This window comes from Marmota flaviventris, chromosome 4, assembly GCF_047511675.1.
Source record: "Marmota flaviventris isolate mMarFla1 chromosome 4, mMarFla1.hap1, whole genome shotgun sequence".
NCBI lineage: Eukaryota > Metazoa > Chordata > Mammalia > Rodentia > Sciuridae > Marmota > Marmota flaviventris.
The window spans coordinates 115,189,293-115,205,983 of record NC_092501.1 but is presented as its reverse complement, the minus strand read 5'-3'; the positions used below and the strand labels follow the sequence as shown (position 1 = coordinate 115,205,983).

The 16,691-nt window shown below is 33.4% G+C and overlaps 1 protein-coding gene across 1 annotated transcript in view; it reads right to left on the bottom strand.

Moving 5' to 3' along the window:
• Diaph3 (diaphanous related formin 3) overlaps positions 1-16,691 on the bottom strand; it is a 474,806-nt gene that overhangs the window by 183,864 nt on the left and 274,251 nt on the right. Inside the window, exon 23 of the mRNA XM_027938043.3 lies at positions 2,603-2,727. Within this exon, the coding sequence (XP_027793844.1) occupies positions 2,603-2,727 (125 nt within the window). The remainder of the gene's footprint in view (positions 1-2,602; positions 2,728-16,691) is intronic.

The following is a 16,691-nucleotide window of genomic DNA, read 5'->3' as shown; positions in this document are numbered from 1 at the left end:
ACATTTTTCAAGTAAATATTTACTGTGGAACTATTCAACACTAATTATAGTTCTGACCAGGCTTAGCAACTGGAAAATAATAATTATTATGAAAAAGCCAATGATATATGAAATAACTGTGCATGACTTTTAAAGGAAGTACTAAATTCGTATTTTCATGTTACAAAGTAGATGTTAACAAAGAGCATGCACTAGAATAATAAAAACACAATATACTGTAAATTGACTGCTATATATATTTGTTATGAAATTTCATAACAAAATTCTACATTTATAATTGAAAACAATTCATGTAACAGATTATTTAATAGTTCAGGAAATCATGATTGTTTAAAGTAAATATGTACTTCTAAAGACTCATCTTTAACAAATTCAATAATGCATATATTCTTTTGAATTGGTTGATGAACCAAACATTTGACATGTGGCTCAACTAATAAACATTTAAACATAAAACATAAAGTGTGAGTGTTAAGAACTTAAACTTAATACATTTTTATTTATTGTGCATTTTAGCTTCCAAACGCTTCCATTTTCTAAGATCTTAGAGGCTCACAATTTGCCATTTTAATAAGATCTGTATAAAAGCGTTTAATATTCAAAATCTGACTTGTTGTCAGTCCTAATTAAAGTAAACAAAGTCTTGCAATGAATGAATTTAATTACTTCAAAACTAGTATGTCTTACTAAGATGAAAAGCAAACGAGTGCAATCTAATCTCAGCAAAGAATATTTATGATTATAAGCTTTGTCAATAGCAAAGTGCACCAACTGTTCATATATCTGACTTCCAAGAGATACATGAATGCTAATCAGTTCATTAGAGGCTTCTAGGTTGTGATATTTAGCGACAGGATATAGTAGCTTTCTTGTCCATGGAGGATAATTGTACTCAGAATGAAAAATTGTTTCCAACAAAGCATCATCCTTCCTGTTTCTGATTTCCTGCTGGTTGCTTTTTATGGGCTTCATACCTTTCAAGAAGCCGACATCATTCAGCTTATTATGTCACATGAATACAAGTATGAATACGTCCTGAGATGGTCTGCTGAGCAGGATCCTACCACCTTTACTCCCAGCTCAGGCATTCTTGTTAGGCAGAGAAGCCTAGGCTCCATAATTAGCGCACTAACAGCATATTACCAGAAGTTATAGTGGAAATCCTTACTAAAATAGTTTCTACCCATAGGGCACACAAAAAAAAAGCATTTCAATTAACAAATACTTAATGACATAATGATAAACTCACATATGAGCATTTTAACATTACAAGATGATTGGGGAGGGGAGGGGAAGGGAAGAATGATGAAACTGTTAAAACTGCAATAACATTTATTTTAAAAAAGCAATCTTTGACGAAAGAGAAGGTAGTGCAAAAATGTATTCTTGATGGATAAATACAGACTTTAGTTTTAAAAAGAAAACAAAAAATGAGAGCTTTACTCACTATAGTGATAAAGGCATGCTCCCTAAACAAGGAATGGAATGGGTAAAAAACATGAAAGGAAACAAACCATGTTAGTCTAAATTGATTGTTGCTGGAGTGCATTTTTATGATATTTCCCAACAGAGACAGTGAAGGAAGCTAAAATTGAACTAATTCACAATTAAGCTGAAAGCATATACAATATAATCTATGACAAGCCAAATAATAATTTTGTGATTCATTAAATCTCAAGGGAGAAGAAGTAGAAAGAGGAAAAGTAGTCATTTTATTTCAAGTACTTCAGTTTAAAATAAAATATTAGGAGTGTCTATTTATAAGAACTCATGTTAGAAGTTGGTTACACTTTCATATAGAATTCAGAAGCCCATATGGGATTTTAATAATTCATTGTAATAATATTTCATTACAACACAAAAGATATCAGTCTCTTAATTTCATATAATGGTTTGCAAAGTGATTCAACTTTAGTTTTAGGAAATAAAAAAAAGAGTTCATTACTTCAGTTACTCATTAGCGATTAAGCTACAAAATTAGTGATAACAAAGACACCTGAAAGCAAAGAAAGCCTTAAATCAAGCAAGAAATCAGTCTCATTAATTTATATATCTGCCAATTTTTAACATGGGTGAAGAAAATATAAACCTAAGTAGTGATTGTGACAAACTTCATTTTGATCTTGGACTGTGCAGTATTTTGAAATGAAATATTAAATTTTGTGTATCAAGAGTTAATTTCTAATATATATCAACCCTTGAAGCTGACTAGTCACACCATGAGTTTATAGAGGCTATCTCAGTTTTCTGAAATATGTCTACAGTATCTAAATCTCATCATAGCTTTACCCTCAAAGTTCTCTTGAGTTTCAATATTCTTTATCATAAACATCACAAGAAAGTAAGGCAAATGAATGGGAGAAGATGGGAGAATATGCTGTTATCCAAGTAGATAAAAAGAAAGGGGAAAAAATTCAATAGAAATACATGGTGTGTTACTCATGATGAACACTTAAATTTTCCTAAAAGAAGGCAAAGGTTAAACATCTACAATTTGACACTTCAGAATGATCTTTGGTTATATAAAGACATTTAAAACATTAAAAAAAATTGTACTTCTACTTGATAGTGACTTAAATTTATTTAGATATCAAAAGGATATGGACATCTTTGTCACAAACTTGTCATGCATGTCCTCAGGAGGGGGAAAGGTTTCCAAATCTTTCTCAAGCTGTTGAAGCTGCCTTCCCATCTGCTTCAAATTCTTTTCCAGCATTTCTACAGAGACTAAAAGAGAGTATATTAAATGCCTTCAAAGGACAAAATTATAATATATAAAAGGTACAATCTAGAAACATAACATTTTTTAAAACCCCATAAGAAAATTTATTATTAAAAAATTGAGTGTCACAGTTTTTAACCTTTTAATTTGTTAAAAAAAGTTGTAAAGTCAATAATAAAGTACTTAAAATATAAGACAAAAGAAGTTTAGGAAATGTCCACATGAATAAATAACATTTAAGAAATAAGTTTTATTTAAAATTAGAGCTCTTGACCACTACAAATATTATAAAATAATCATACTATTCAGACAGACAAAGAAAACCAATGTTTTAAAAGTAAGCTTACATAATTCTGAGGTTTCAAAAGAATCTCTTGAGGAAACAGTGAATAGATGATAAAGATGAAGAAAAGTGGCTTCTATAGTATGAACTAATCCATAATAGTAAACAAAAGGTCTCAGAGGCTATTTACAATAACAGATGTCAAGCTTTCTTTACTGAAGCTATGAGCACAATTTGCATTTATTATTACCAGTTAATATTTTCCTTCTTGGAATTAAGTTTGCTCTCACAGCACACACAACTAACCAATAGTAAATTGAGACACAGAGGTAGCATCAGAACATACTGGGGCAGCACAGCAAAACAGACAGAGATCATTAAGAACAATTTCCCAAATCTTTGCCTTGTCTATCTTACATGACATTAGCATCAAAAGTTACCAATAATGAAAATAAAATGGCCCAAACCAACTTTTTGTATATTTCCTTTAGGTTTAAGATGAATTTTAGTTTAAAAAAAGAAAAAAGATTTTACAAAAGATTTCTGGTTCCTTTCAATGAAAATTATATAAAACAATGTTTCACAAAATTAATCCAATATAGTTTGTCATTTTCAGACCTGGAATTAATCCTGAGGAACAGGACAAATCAAATATTACCTATAAAGAAAGGAACATCCTTGAAAGGGATCTAAATGTTTAAGAAAATGGGTCTGAGTTTTTAAAACATATAGTTTAAAATTGTCATAAATAGCTTTAAAAACCACTGCAACATAGTCTGTTATTAAAAAAAATTAGCAATCTAATTCTCAGATTCAATGTTTATTAAGTCCAATGACTGAACTCTTCATAGAGGCACATATAACATTTGTTTGTCTCTGAAGAATGAGGGTACTTTAACCTTGGTTCCCATTGTGATGAAGCCATTCTGAAGTTATACTCATGCATATTTTCTTACTAGTTTATTTCTCATGCATCCTCTTTTTGTGGTTTTCACAATTGAAATTGGGGCTGGGAGTGTACCTCCAAGGCAGAATGCATGCATCTCATGCAGGCGGCCAGGGGTTCAATCAGAAGCACCAGTAGAAGAAAAAAAAATGCAATAATTGAGATGATGGATTGTATGAAATATTTCCATTATGGTAGTATTTGGTATAGGAATTCAATCTATTTAACTCATGTTCCCCATGTCTTGCTGTACACAGCTCATGATAGTAACATACATTTCCTATGTTATGCTCTTTCATTTTTGTGTCTGCTGGTCAATCTTCCACAACCAGAACATTTATTTGATCAGGTCCATGGTGTTTCACTTACTTTTCTCATTTCCAAATGGTTATTTTGCTTCTTTCAAAGTTCTCTTTCTGCATTACAGAAGAGATTCCTTTTGCTCTCCTAGTCTATTTGATCTCTCCTCTAATGTCTCATTAGCATTTCCTTTATCATTTCTCAGGAAATCTTACAAGTGGTTCAGTCACTTTTAAACTTCTTAAAACTTGAAACTTCTGATTAAATAAATGTTCTAGAACATGCAAGATTTTTATATTAAGTAAATATGTACTAAAAAGGTATATAAGTCATACTTTGTGCTATTAATTAGGTTAAAAATAAGTTAATGTACTATAGTACAATATTATTAGTAATCAATATAACATTATTGATAATGAAAATAATAATAACAGCAGGTAACTCTAGTGAGTGTTTACAAATATTGGGTAATGTCTTTAATGTTTTCCAATAATCAATTCATTTAAAGACAACGTCATGAAGTAGGTGTTGTTATTATCTCCAGTTTACACATGAGCAAACTAAAGCTGAGAGGGTGGGTAAAAAGATCAGGTAACTAAAAAGTGGAAAATTCAGAATTTAAATTCAGGCATTTTGATGTACAGAAATTATTAAGAGAAATTACTTCTTTGTTTTTCATAATCTCTACTCTCCCTATCAATAACATTTAAATAAACAAAACTTATTTTCATATAATTGGTTCGTTGTACATTCATGCTTAGATTAATTACAAGTAATCCAAAGATGACTTAGCCCATGGAAAAATACCTAAGCACTCTGGAAGGATGAATGAACAGTCCTCCACTGACAAAAAGCACAGGGTAAGTCTTTGGAGGGAACATAGTCAGATGTTTGTTTTTTTTTTTCCTGACAGCAAATGTATTGTTCCAACACCAATCAATTCTTTTAACTCTCTAACACTAATTGGATTTCCTACAATTCAACTGAACTCTGACACTACTTACTAAGAGTTAGTTAGTGTCATTGTCTTAAGGGCTCAGTCTCACCATACTGCCCTCATATCAGATGCTCCCTGCAAGTCCAAGAGGCCATCCATACTTCTGAAGGACTGGCTATAAATTGGAGGATTCTACAGGTCCCCTCCTTTAAGGCTCATAATTCATAGAACTTAGGAAACCGCTATATATACAGTTAAAGTTTTATAAAGGACACATCTCAGGAATAGTCAAATGGAAGAGATTTACAGTATAAAGAATAAGAAGGAGAGGGTAGAACAGATTCCTCACCTGCTCTAGGTACATGCCCTCCCAGCATATCCATGTTCTCAACAACCCAGAAGCTCCCTTAGCCTCTGTTTCATAGTCTTTGTTGAAACTTTATTATTATAAGTTATTAGAGATTAAATCATTGCCCATTCATGATTTAATTCAATCTGCAGTCCCCCTCTTTCCCTGGATGTCAGGGGCTGGGCTAATATTTCTAACTCTGGAATCATATTATTAGTACCTCTGGAGACTATTCCCCATGAAAGGAAAGGCTTGAGACTTATCCAACTCATTGCTAACCAGTGGGTCAAACTGCTTTCTTCATAATCTGAAGCAACTTCTCCTGGGATCAATTTCCACATCAGTGGAATGGGAAGCATCTCACCATATATTTTTACCTCAGAGATACTTCATAATAGATCAAACCAAATAGTGCAGTATGAAGAAGTTTCTTGAAAAAGAATACACCATGGCTTTCTTATTCCTAAATAAATAAGAAATGAAAAAGCTTAAAGATTTTTTAAAACAAAGTGATACTAGAATGAAAGGAAAAGTAAAATCATCACTACAAGAACCAGGTCAGGAACAGGCTAGTGTGGAAGTCAGCCCAAGAAGAGTTGATATTTTCAATTCTTATGAATGCTGGGGGCATATTCAAACATTTAAGGTCAGCACCATCACTAGTAAGCTATCTTTAAAAATGGTTCTTGCAGCTACTCTATGATGGAAATCTACTAAGCAATCTCTTATGTAGACTTCATCAGCAGTCTCTGATTAGATTACTTGTGCATTATTCTTAAGTGGATTTAAATATAATCAACCAACCTCTCACTGTTGGTTTTTAAATAAGGACCAAAGCACACTTGGAAGGGAGAGAGGAGTGTGTGAATTCTAGGCTAATAAACTATAATCTAATGTTTAGAGTGATCTGATGGATAAAACTAAAGAGGATTTTAAGAATTCCCTTGGTGTTTTCCTTTTCAGCAATTTTTATATTTCCAAGGACAGCTCCTTAATGTATCATCAAACATAATTTACCACACTTTACACAAGTCAAATTCTTTAAGGTCACTAATTTTTTTTTTTTAAACTAGAAATCCAAACTAGAGAGCTTTAAATTGGAAATTCTCAAAGAAGTGTTATTTTACTTGTGTATCTATATGATACGTGTGTTTGAATTTATCTTTTAAATTAAGTCATTTCTTAAATCAAGAAATATTCTGTTTCATTATTTAGAAGAAAAATAATAAAACAGAACTGTCATCAGAGTTGATTAAACTATTTTAAGGCAATTCTTACTTTTCCATTTTACTCAGTTAATAATTCATCAGGTGGGTTCTTAGTCAACTTGGACATGTATGTGTCTTACCCTCAACCAGATCATTCATAATCTCACACCTCAGTGGGCGGAAGGATAACAAACTATTTCCTGTAATAGTAATCTGCTCGTTTCCATCCCCCTCCCCCTTGCAATCCTCAGATCCAAATAATTGTGACACCCCAGGCCTTTGACTTCACAAACAGTACTTACATTTGGGGACTCTTATTTCTTCTATGATCTCCTACTGTTTTTCTCCAGTGTTTTCATCAGAATGTACATGAGGGTTTCCAAGCACCTAGTGACTTAAAGATATCTCTTTCTGGTTTACAGCATGCCAGTAGACTGGTTACATAACATCTGAGCTCCTAAACAAAGGCCCCACACAAAACCAAGCTGGCTGCATTGCATGTTCCATCAAGTTACTCTCAAAACAATATACAGCATATGTAGTTTCTCCTGCCCATCATCCTAACCCTGATTCTGGAAATAATGTGTGTCTATCTTCTCTGTTCTCTACCCCTGGATTACTCCTATTTGTACTTTATAACAAGTATTGAAACACCCAGCAAGATCCCTGGTGAGGTGCCCTTACCACCCATCCTAACTGGTAATTGAATCTAACTTTACAACTACCATACACTATTGACATTGATCTTCTGCTCCCAACTAGCTGAGAATTCCTTAAGGGAAGATACCATATCTTATTTAACCTTTGTTCCTTCAGTTATATAACATACTATAAATGTTTGCTGGAGGAATGGATTCTGGATTTAACTTTAACCTCTCATGATAAAAGCACTGAAACTAAAATGGGAAAATATAACAAATTAAATATCTAGGACATTAAAATCTAAGAAACAAGATTCATTTCAAGTGTGTTGTCGTCATGATAATTATACAACATAGGTGCTAAAGTAGCTGTAGAATAAAACTTAAAAATTACAACTATAAATATTTAAGTTTAAAGCAATCATGAATACATGTTTCTACAATACCATGGCCTAAGATTTACTCTGCTAAGATTTGAAGTAAAAAAGAACAGAAATCATATACATTTAAGTAATCTTTATAATTAAAACTCCTCTAAATATCTCTTGAAGGTTTTGATCATTCTTTCATAACAAGCATACTGAGAAATGCCTAATTCATTTTACACATCATGACATAATACAGTGAAACTCTTTTAAAGAAAGTTTAAATAATAATTTATTACAATTTAAACATTTAGGGCCAGGGTTGTGACTCAGAGGTAGAGTGCTTGCTTAGCACATGGGAGGCCCTGGGTTTGATCCTCAGCACCACATATACATAAATAAAGGTATTGTGTCCAACTACAACTAAAAAAATAAATAAATACTAAAAAAAAATTTAGATTAAATAAACTATCTACCCTAGAAGGAATATTGTTTTTTGTGTGAAACTATTGAGTTTCAAACTCCCATAAAAAATAATTTTACTAGAAAATTCTAATAAAGCTATAATGTTTTATAAATTCAAGTTTAAATATTAAAATCAGAAGGGCAAAATAACCTCACCAGTATTTTTTAAAATACTGAATATTAAGTAGGTCTATAACAAAATCATAACTCTAGAATACCATTATAAAAGTATTATGACAGAAATGTACAAAAACAAAACAAGATTATAAAAAAAAGCCACAAAACTGAAAATAAATTGCAGCTTCGTTCAAAACAGATAAGAGCAAATTGAAAGAAGCAGTGTAAGTGAATGCCCAGCCATCCTTATCTAGTAGCTGTACTTCCTCTACTCAAATATTCTTTCTTCCCATTGTTCTGATTCTTGATGGGACTCCATGAAATAATACACCATAACTTGCAGTCCCTAATTAATTTGCTATATCATATACAATGGCGGTTATGTGTTGTTGTTTTCACATTCTAATATGAGAGAAAGGCCTACATTTGACATGAGACCTGGAAACAGGAAAAAGGCTGAAGGCAGATGGAAGAAATGAAGAGGACAACCAACCAAAGGCCTCTAGTGAGTTCTGTGTACCACCTCACCCACTGTGGAAAGACAGAGGCAGCTTTGTTTTCTACAACTATGAAGAGGATATTAAAGAGAAGACGGCAGCTTTCTAGAAGACAAAACTATATTCATGAGAGAAGTATATAAAAAGAAAACCTTGTTTGCTTATAATAATTTGAAAATTCGTTTGGAAAACAAGATATTCAAGAACATAGTAAATATTAAATAAAAAGATGTACTTGACAGAGATGTTGTTCTCTCAGAAACTATAAAATGGTTTTTAATACATGCATTGGACAGAGTGATATTAGTTCTTTCTAATGTGCCCCAGGGTAAGTATTAAGTATAGACTGACCAGATTTCAAATAAAAATAGTTTCCAAGTGCAGCTATTGAACACCAGGTTAGCCTCAACAGCACTGTACTTCATATTACTGGGCTTGAAAAAATTCCACATTTTTTCCTGTCTAGATCTAGATACTTCCTTGAAGTTTAATAGGCATTTTAAATTCATATTTTCAAATTATAACTTATCATCCTTCTTGAATTTGTTCTTACATCTCAATAAATGATTGATCATGACTCCTCTCTTTCTCTCAATGCCCACACATTTGATCATACAAAAAATCCTATTCACTCTGATTTCAAAATACATTCATTTCTTAAGTATTTCTTACCATCCTAGCCTCTGTTGGATCATTTTAGCAGCCAAGTAATTTCACTGATCCTACCAGATTCTCTACTGGTTTTTCCCCCCTCCCTGAATATAGTGGCTTAAGTAAACCTCTAAAAATAAATTGCAGCTTCGTTCAAAACAGATAAGAGCAAATTGAAAGAAGCAGTGTAAGTCAGATATTACTCTTTAAATCAAAACCTTCCTTTGGCACCTCATCTCAATGTAAAGTCAAAATCCTTACATTGGACAATGATGTACTATAAGACCGGTTACCTTTCTGACCTAAGCTCTTCTTCTGCTCTCCCTTTCCATCTCTGCTCCAGCCAGATTCACCTCCAGATCTTGGGACCTCTACCTGCCTCTTCCTGCCTAAAATGTGCCTCTCTCAAATACCCTGCCCCCATGCTTCCCTTAGGTTTTTGCTTAAAGGTCACCTTCTATAACCACTTAATCTAAAACATCAAGAACAAACAAAACCAGGAAACAAAAGACCCTTGCCTTGGCATTCCAGCGCTAGAAACCTCATGTCATGTGCACTGGATCCTTTCTGTGATTCAAGTTCTATAACCACCAAATTAAGACAGAGAAGATTTTTCTTTAATGTTCACAGCTCTACCCAATACCCAAAATGATGCCTGGGATAGAAGAGGCACTCAGTAAAGGACTGATCCTTGTTAATACAATTCCTGATGTAGTGCCTGTCAAGCAGCAAAAGCTTAATCAACTGTTTTCAAAGAGTCTACTCCCTATAGCATCAAAAAAAACAAACAAACAAAAATTAATGAGCAAAATTTTACATTCCATAAAACACATAGTTTGAAAGGGAGATTCTGAGAAACTGCCATTACACTGACAGTACATTAATATTTAAAGGACAAATCTGATCAATTTAAAATCTTTCCTAAAGATAACCTTTCTGAGGAAAGGGGAACGATTACTCAAGATCCTATTTTCTTGAGGTTCTCCCATGAATGTTAATAAACAATGTTTTGGATGTTTCTATCACATATATCATTTATCATAAGTTAATTCATATTTCCATATGGCATTCTGTAATATTTTTGGGCTGAAAATTTTGCTAAAAAGCAAAAAATCACATGCAGACATCCCTAGAAAAACTAAAATTCAGAGTAGTTAAAGAGTTGCTGGAGTCCAATTGTTCTTAAAGGTTGTTTAGTACTGGAACTGCTTTTTCAAAAGAAATCTTATGCCAAAGTTCAAAATGTGAAAATAGAATGTTTCAGGATAAAGCTGAGGAGAAAAAATAGAATCCACTTTTAAAATTCCATTCCCTAGGCTAGTCTGCCCAACTGGTAAAACTGTATTGAGATATACACTTAAATTCTGTATAATTTTCTGCAGGTATACTAGTTTAATTTTTAGAAAAGCGCGAGCATTTTTCAATACCATAAATCTACAAAATTCTTCGTTGTACAATCTAAAGCTTGGATAAATTTCAGGCCACACAGAGTTGGAATTCATTTGAATAACTTCTAAAAATACATGTTAAAATTCTATAATGATATATTATTCATATAGAGTCATGTTTACCTACATCATTAATGACAGCACAGGCAGGTGTTTGTTAACAAAAAATAATCACTGAAAAATAACATCAGCAACGACTATGCCAAATGTAGAGAACATTTATACTATGCTTACTAGGTGATATTTAAACTTTATAAATATTTATATGTATATATTAACTTATTTACTTATCAAAAGAATCTTCTAAGGTAAGTTTAAAATTGTCTCCATTTTATAGGTAAGCAAACTCAGGTACAGAGAATAAAAAACTTGTTTAAGGTCAAACTTCTCGAACACTAGGATTTGAACCCCAGCTGCCTAACTTCAGAGATTACAATCTAAATAACAGCCTCTCCCCCATAGTATAATGTCTGTTTCATCTAAAATTATGATCACATTTTTATTTACCAACTAAAATTATCAGGGTTATTATAATTATCATTGCCTGTCAATAAAAAATTCCTTAAATTTGGAGGAATAAATGAACTTCAATTTTAACTGTTTTCCTATTTTCACAAAACCAAGGGTATTTTACAAGGATAAAAACAGTAACTGTTTAGAGCCAAACTGTTTCACAATTTAATGACAAATGCTTTCCAGTTACACCTATTAATGTAATTTTCCTTAAAAGTTTCACAATCCCTCCAAGATGATGGTGCTAACTCCACAAAATTATGAGAGTAATGACAGGGACAACTGTAGGGGTTAAATAGCATCCCTCTTAGAGGGACATCCTCCCAGAACCACACAATATGACTCTCTTGGAAATAAGGTCTTTACAGATAGAATTGGTTAAGCATTTTGAGATGAAATCATCCTGTGATATGTATCCAATAACTGATGCTCATAAGGGGAAGTGAAAACACCAGAGACATGGAGAAGGGAGGAGTGAGATGATAAAAGCAGAGACTGGGGTGATGTGTCTATAATCCAAGAAACACCAAGCATTTGATTTCAGAATTCTTGTCTCCTGAAACTTGAGAGTATGAACTTCTTTATTTAAAGACACAGAGTTTGTGGTAATTGGTTGTGGTAGCCCTGGAAAACGAATACAGCTACTAATTCAAGATTTGCAAACTACCTAAATACAGCCCGGATTCTGGAGAACAAGAGGCAATTCTGCCTGCAGCATATGATTAGCTCCATGCCTCTTCCTCCCATAGGTTACATGTCAACCTTGCTACCAAAAAGAGTCTGAAGACTGCCATAAATGTGTTTGTTCCATCTATTGCTAAAGATTTTTTTTTTTTTGGTAAAATACAGATTTATGATGTTAAGCCATCCTTCAGAATGCACTACCCTGAAATCTTCTCTCATCTACCTTGTTTGTAATTTCCCACTTCATGTTGCAACCTGAGGTGCAGTAAATATTGCTTCACAGTGAGCAGTTTAAGAGAGCTCCAAGACCTTGGCTGTCACTAGTGATACTGTCCTATTGCTTGATGTTAGCTATGTCTCATAGGTGACACTGACAGAACAGCTCGAGTAGCTACTTCAAATCTGTAGCTGGCCAAAAATCTGCAAACACTGTAAACTGTTAGTTTCTAGAAAAGATTAATGCTGTATTGTTGCTACTTTCAGTCTGTTAACCTCCAAAAAGATATAGAGGTCTTCCTGATGTAGTTTTCTTCTTCATCATCATCTATCAGCCCAAGCAGCAGTAGATTCAGAAAATGTTCCTAGCTCAGTATCTCAAAAAGCAATCTTTAGCTTCAAGTAGCTCCTCCATACCCAGTGTTCTTCAATGTCACTCTACAGAATCCTTAATTCTTCAGTGATTTTTGGCCATGCTCTTTCCATTCCACTCAGCTACTTTCCAAAGTAGTTTTTATTTGCACAATAAAATGATTATGCTCATTCTCGTATTTTAACTTTTGATGCCAACTACATATAGCTAATACTTGGAAATAAACTGGCAGGATTTATATACGTGGCCCCAACCAGTATACCATACCTGTAATACAGTATAAATATCCTTCATAAATCCTATTATTATGTCGGGAATGACTCAGTTATATTTTATCATACCTTTTTTATACTTAATTTGTTTAACTTAAAATTCTTACATATTCTACCATTTTATATATACAAAAAAGTATATACAAACCCTATAGGCAAAAATATATTTTTAAAATAAATTCAATTTTTTATTGCACTTGGTTTATATTAATAGTAAAATTATTTTCCAGTTCTTGAGCATCTCATTGGCTAGCTACACATAGTCAAATTAGATCATAAGACATAGCATAGGAGTCATAGGCTAGTATTCTGGGCATACCTTTTTATAGTCTACCTGTAGAATCAATGCTACATAGCTCAGAGACAACAAATATTTTCATCATTTCCATAGGAGAATGAATAAAGTGAAATAAGGTATCCCATTTGAAAAGTGATAACACATAATTCAGACTGTTACAGGCTTGAGTCTGACACTTGCTTATATTGAGATTACATGCACTATATTAGCAAAACAGGGATAAGTAGCAAAGAAATTAGATACACAGAAAAAAGTGAAAAAGATAAAACTAAGTAAACTTTAGTGTAGATGAATGCATTCTAAAGCAAAATCTAAAATATGCCATAGATAAATCACTAAAATGAAATGTGTATGTTGATGAATATACTTATTCAGAATGCCTTAATATTCCTTACACATGTACTAATTTATATGACATCTATTGAAAAAAAAATTGAGGCACGTTATGGTATAGATATGAGGTATCCCCCAAAAGCTCATGTGTGAGACAATGGAAGAAAGGTTAGAAGTGGAATGACTGGGTAATGAGAATCTTAACTTAATCAGTGCATTAATCCCAACAAGGATTAACTGAGAGGTACCTATAGGCAGGTAGGCTGTGGCTTGAGGAGGTGGGTCATTGAGGGCATGCCTTTAGGGTATATATTTTGTGAGCTGAGCTTAGTCTTTCTCTCTGCTTCCTCCTGTGAGTGACTGAGTTGTTTTTCTCTGGCACATCCTCCCACCATGATATCCTTACTCCACCTTAAGTCCCAAGGAATGGAGCCAGCTGTCTATGGAATGAGACCTCTGAAACTATGAGCCCCAAAGTAAGCTATCCTTCCTTAAAATTGTTTGGTCTTTTAGTTACAGCAGTGAAAATTGACAAAAACAGCATATTTTGAAGTCATGTGGAAAAGACAGTGCGCAGAAGAAACTCTGATATTCCCAATCGATGATTAGTGAACTTACAACACTGCAGATCTACAAGTGCTTCCTCAACTAGTCTAAAAAAGTGTCAACAAATTTTAAAGTACTCTAGTCTGCAGCCAAAGAACTATAAGCAAACAAGAAAAATGTCTTAAGTTATTATATTAGATTACTTAGGCTGCCATTGCCAGATACAAGAGACTACACGGCTTAATGAGTAGATTATATTCTCCTGGTTATGGAGACAAGTTTGAAGGTGTTGATCAATTTGTTTTCATCTGAGGCCTCTCTCCTTGACTTGCAGATGTCCTCCTCACTGTTCTCTCACATCATCTGTCATCTGTGCAAATATATTCCTAATGGCTGAGAGTCCAAACTTTGCCTTTTCTTTTTAAAGGAAAAAAAAAAGATTGGATTAAGGCCGATTGAAGTGATTTCATTTTAACCAATGTGCTCCTATCTTCAAATGCGGTAAAATTCTGAGTATTAGGGAACAGGCCTTCAACATATGAATTTGTGAATGACACAAGGAAGGAAATTTTTTTGCTTTTAACCAACAACACAATAAATGCAACGTTGTCTATGGGTTGGCTTCTATAAAATCTTTAATTATAAATATTTCCACAACCAACATAGTAATCCTGTGACTTAATTTCATTTTTATTATATAAACAGAAATATGTAAACTAAAGCATAGTTTCATCAAATACCAAACAACTAATTTGAAACACCAATTGATTTATCTTAATGACGCAGATCATAAGGCCCCAATCTTTGACCTCCATGATATAATGGTTCCAACTATCATGATGTGAGTCATGCTGCATCGAATATAAAATAAAATTGAATTAATAACTAATATTAAATATTCAAAATACATATAAACCTGGATAACAAATTTTACTTGGCATTTTTGGAAGGCTAGAGTAAAGGTTAATAGATATCTTTACTCTGTCTGCTAGTTATAGCAGATGATTTTGAAATTTTCAAACACTATTCAGTTTCCAGGTGGCAGCCACCTGGAAATTAAGTGGTCTAAGCACTCACAGTAGGTGAATAAAGATAAACATTTGTTATTTAGTAAAGCATTTATCATAAAATGTTGGAAACACATGAGGCATTGGAAATCAGGACATATATTTCAGCAATTATTTGGGTCAGACCAAAGAATTGCTAGCTAAGAGCATACAAACAGAGGCTTAGAAGCAGAAAGAGGTATATAAAATAAACAGGATAAAAAACTCAAATATAAGGTATTAAGGAGTGCTCCTGAGAACTCAAAATATAAAAATGGGGTGACAAAAAGATTAGAAATGAATAATTAGCGAATCCACTATGATAACATGCTGAATATTGCTCTTTTTCTAGAAGCTAATTCTATTCTCAGCAGTTCCAAAAGAGTCCTTGTTCTACAGCAACTGTTCTTTTTATTGATTTTTTAAAAAAAAATAAATCACAGCGGAATGCATTACAATTCGTATTACATGTATGCAGCACAATTTTTTCATATCTCTGGTTGTATATAAAGCATGTTGACAACAATGTGTGTCTTCATACATGTACTTTGGATAACGATGTCCATCACATCCCACCATCCTTACTAATCCCCTGCCCCCTCTCTTTCCTTCCCAACCCTCTGTCCTATCTAGAATTCATCTATTCCTCCCATGCTCCCCCCTCCCTACCCCACTAAGCTAAGAGTCAGCCTCCTCATATCAGAGAAAACATTCAGCATTTATTTTGGGGAGACTGGCTAACTTCACTTAGCATTATCTTCTCTAACGCCATCCCTTTACCTGCAAATGCCATGATTTTATATTCTTTATTGCTGAGTAAAATTCCATTGTGTGTATATGCCACATTTTTTTTTATCCATTCATCCACTGAAGTGCATCTAAGGTTGATTCTACAGTTTAGCTATCATGAATTGTGCTGCTAAAAACATTGATGCGGCAGTGTCCCTGTAGTATGCTGTCCTTTGGGTATAGACCGAGGAGAGGGATAGCTGGGTCAAATGGTGGTTCCATTCCCATATTTCCAACAAATCTCCATGCTGCTTTCCATACTGGCTTCACCAATTTGCAGTTCCACCAGCAATGTATGAGTGTGCCTTTTCCCCCACATCCTCGCCAACACTTACTATTGTTAGTCTTCATAATAGCTGCCAATGTGAATAGAGTGAGATGATATCTTAGAGTAGTTTTGATTTGCATTTCTCTAATTGCTTGAGATGATGAACATTTTTTCATATATTTGTTGATTGATAGTATATCCCCTTCTGAGAAGTGTGTATTCAGGTCCTTGGCCCATTTGTTGATTGGGTTATTTGGTTTTTTAGTGCTTAGCTTTTTGATTTCTTTATATACCTTAGAGATTAGTGCTCTATCTGATGTGTGAGGGGTAAAAATTTGTTCCTAAGATGTAGGCTCTCTGTTCACCTCACAGATTGTTTCTTTTGCTGAGAAGAAACTTTTTAGTTTGATTCTATCCCATTTAT